The 3,241-nt window shown below is 42.3% G+C and overlaps 1 protein-coding gene across 1 annotated transcript in view; it reads left to right on the top strand.

Annotated features, from left to right (window-relative positions):
* Positions 1-3,241, top strand: part of TRIM58 (tripartite motif containing 58) — a 23,619-nt gene that overhangs the window by 7,191 nt on the left and 13,187 nt on the right. The window contains exon 2 of the mRNA XM_003803115.1: positions 1,845-1,940. Coding sequence (XP_003803163.1) covers positions 1,845-1,940 — 96 coding nt within the window. The remainder of the gene's footprint in view (positions 1-1,844; positions 1,941-3,241) is intronic.

Raw genomic sequence — 3,241 nt, 5'->3', positions numbered from 1 at the left:
GGAGTATTCCCTTCTTATTCTTCTTTCTTTCTGCCTCTTAGAATGCTTGGGATGGTTCAAAAGCCTTGTCTTTAATGTTTGAAATTCTTTCTTCTCCCTGTTCAACTCTATTACTGAGGATCTGTGCTGTATTTTGAATCTTCTCAAATGTCTTGTTCAATTCTTTAAGTTCTCTATATCTTTCCTCATTATGTCCACATCCTTGGTGACTTGGTCTTTGAATTAATTAATTTCTTGGAACAACTTTTGAAATACTATTTGGATTTCTATTTCCATCTTTTCCTCCATTCCATTCATCTTATTTGCCATTTATATTCTGAATTCTATTTCTGACATTTCAACAAAATCTCCATGATGAAATTTTCTGTTGTATCTCCTTTGCAATCTCTTAGAGGAGTTGCTCTACTCTGATTTTTCATGTAGCCTAAGTTCTTCTGCTGGTTTCTCCCCATGAATATTTTCAGCTGTTTGGCAATTAAAACTGGCAGGGTGAGTCTGGACTGGGAGGCCCCAGAAGCTGGAGCTAACCAATCCTTTACCAATGAGCTGGGGCTTGTGATTGTGGCTTTTCCTTTACAGCCTTGCAAAGCCCCCTTTCAGAGCTGTAGCCAGAGACCCTGAGGGCTGGCTTGGTGAGATAATGAAAGTGCCTCTTGCACTTCATTATCAGCCTGCCCTCGATCCAATCCTAAGGAGTTGCAGTAGTACACTGGAATTTCAGCTGGGGAAAGATACAAGCCCCTGTGCCCTTCGTGCCCACCCTGACCCTCTTAGGGTAGCTGGAGGAGGGGAATCCACTCCTCTCTGCTGCAATACCACCAGTGCTCAATTTTGGGGAGTTGCAGGGTGGACAGTTCAGGGGAAAAGTTCTAATCAGACTGCTACAGGCAGTGCAAGCACTGCTCAGCCAATAGAGTTCAAAGGGTTGCCAAGTGGCTGGAAACATAAATCTGTGGGCAAATCTGTCTGTGAATTCCTGACGGGCTTGATAATGGTCTTTTCTAGTGGGAAAGGGAGTCAGGAAAGTTCACCACTCACCCCGCCAGATTTAGAACTGAGGTGCCACTGTTTCACCCTGGGACCAGTTTCTGAACACCCACTATTTCCCTGCACACCACTGTTTCCATGCCCACCACTGTTCCCACACTGCTGTTTGGTGGCCCACACAATACCCAAGCCTCTCAGGGAATTCATCAAACAGTCTGGCCTCTGTAGGGGGCAGTCTTTCAGGTAAGCAGGATGGGGGGAAGGGTGAGCTATGTGCTCCAAATTGTGGAGAAAATATTTGTCCACTTTGTGCCAGGCAGGATGACATTTAGGCTCAGAGATGGGACCTCCTCCCTGGAGGAGGGGGACTGGGGCTTAGCAGCTTTCTCCCATCAGGTAACGTGAGAGGTCCTTTGTTCACTGTTCAGTGGCCCTCCCCAGACCTCCTTTTGGGGGAGGGATCTCCCATCCCCTTGGCAATGGGCTCCATACCTGGCCTTTGTTGTCTTTCTTCCTCTTTCTTGGACTTGCAGCTTATCTCAGCAGCAATGATGTGCACCTCTCTCTCTTCTCTCTGTGCTCAGCTACCCACCTTTGTCTTCTCAGAGTCCACTTCTGTCCAGTATCTTTTTCTCTGGACAGACCCTCTGACAAAAGCTGCTTCTAGTCAGCCATCTTGACTCTTCCTCACAATGAACAACTTTTAGATAAATCTTAGACTGTATCTTATAGTAACAAACATTTATGTTACTGAGGTCAAGCAATTGTATATGCTTGCTGGGGACTCTTTTAGTTGGTCTTTGTATACCCTCACACATCTGGTCTCTGTAACAGTTTTGACACATCTTCCCAAACAGGTACAGCTCCAGATGGCTCTGGAACTTGTGAAGAAAGAAATAGAAGCAGTTTTGACTCAGGAGACCAATATGGGGAAGAAGATAGTCATTTGGAAGGTAAGAGAATGTTGAGGGTTCAGGTTTGTCTGTCTGAAAGATGCAAATTTGGGTCAGAAAGTAATTTTTCCACCAACTCCCACTCTCCAACACTGCTGTTCCAGCTACACAGTTGCTCAAGACAGATGTCTCAGCACTTTTCTGTATCAGCCCATCCCCTCACATTATATGTATGGTTTGTTTGTGTTCTTTTTGCCACTCTTGACACTACCCAATCCAACTTAGAAATAAATAGCTTTACTAACTTCATCTTACTGTAAAACTCATTATAGTATCCCCATCACCTAGAACAGAGTCTCATACCATTGCTCCGAGTTTAAAAAATATTTGATAGATAAATGAAATAATATTTCACAACTTTATAACAGATGAGTTGCAGCTAATAATGATCATCTTACATACATGAAGGTGATCTAAACTTCCATCCTCTTTCTAGTCATCTGAACCCATATTACCTTTTTTCTACAACTATCCAACTCTTTCTTTTATTTCTCCTACTTATTTTGTTAAAAATCCCCTTGGCCTGAAGGGATTTTTCTTTGCTCCTCTCTTAGAGACATTTTACAACATGTGCAGGTTTGAGGGGTTTTTTGTTGTTGTTGTTGTTTGTTTGTTTTTTGACAGGGTCTCAGTCTATTTCCCAGAATGGAATACAGTGGTACAATTATAGCACAGTGCAGCTTCAGACGCCTAGGTGCAAGAGATCCTCTGCCCTCAGCCTCCTGAGTAGCTGGCTCAACAGGCATATTCCACCACACCCAGAAATTCTTTTATTTTTTGTAAAGATGGGGTGTCCCTTAGTCATGCAGGCTGATCTCTGATTCCTGGCCTTAAAACAAAATACTCCATCCTTGTCCTACTGGAGTATTGTCAGGCCTGGAAATTTTTTTTTTATTGTCACAACTGATGGTATATGTGTGTGTGTTGGGGGGCGGGGGGGAATGTGATGCCATCACACGGTAGAGCCAGGAATGCTTCTAAACACCTTGCAATGCACGGGTGTCCCTACACCTCCCAAGAAAACGATATCTGGTCAAAATGTCAGTAATGTCAAGACAGTTATAGTTTCAACTGTGCATGGAAACTGTGAATAGTTGTATACATGTATACAATGTATTATTTAGTATGACATCTAGGATACATTTTATAAAATATTTCTATTCTTTTTCCTTCTCCAATTAATCCTCCTATGATAATCCTCTATATTTTTCTAATTGTTCCTTATTTTTCTTAAAAATTTAGTCTTTTGCTCTATCTTCATATAGATAGATACATAAGGACCATTTTTACTGCATTTTTTT

The sequence above is a fragment of the Otolemur garnettii genome, unplaced genomic scaffold (genome assembly GCF_000181295.1).
Source record: "Otolemur garnettii isolate 467f Iridium unplaced genomic scaffold, OtoGar3 scaffold00279, whole genome shotgun sequence".
NCBI lineage: Eukaryota > Metazoa > Chordata > Mammalia > Primates > Galagidae > Otolemur > Otolemur garnettii.
This window is presented reverse-complemented; position numbering and strand designations above follow the sequence as displayed.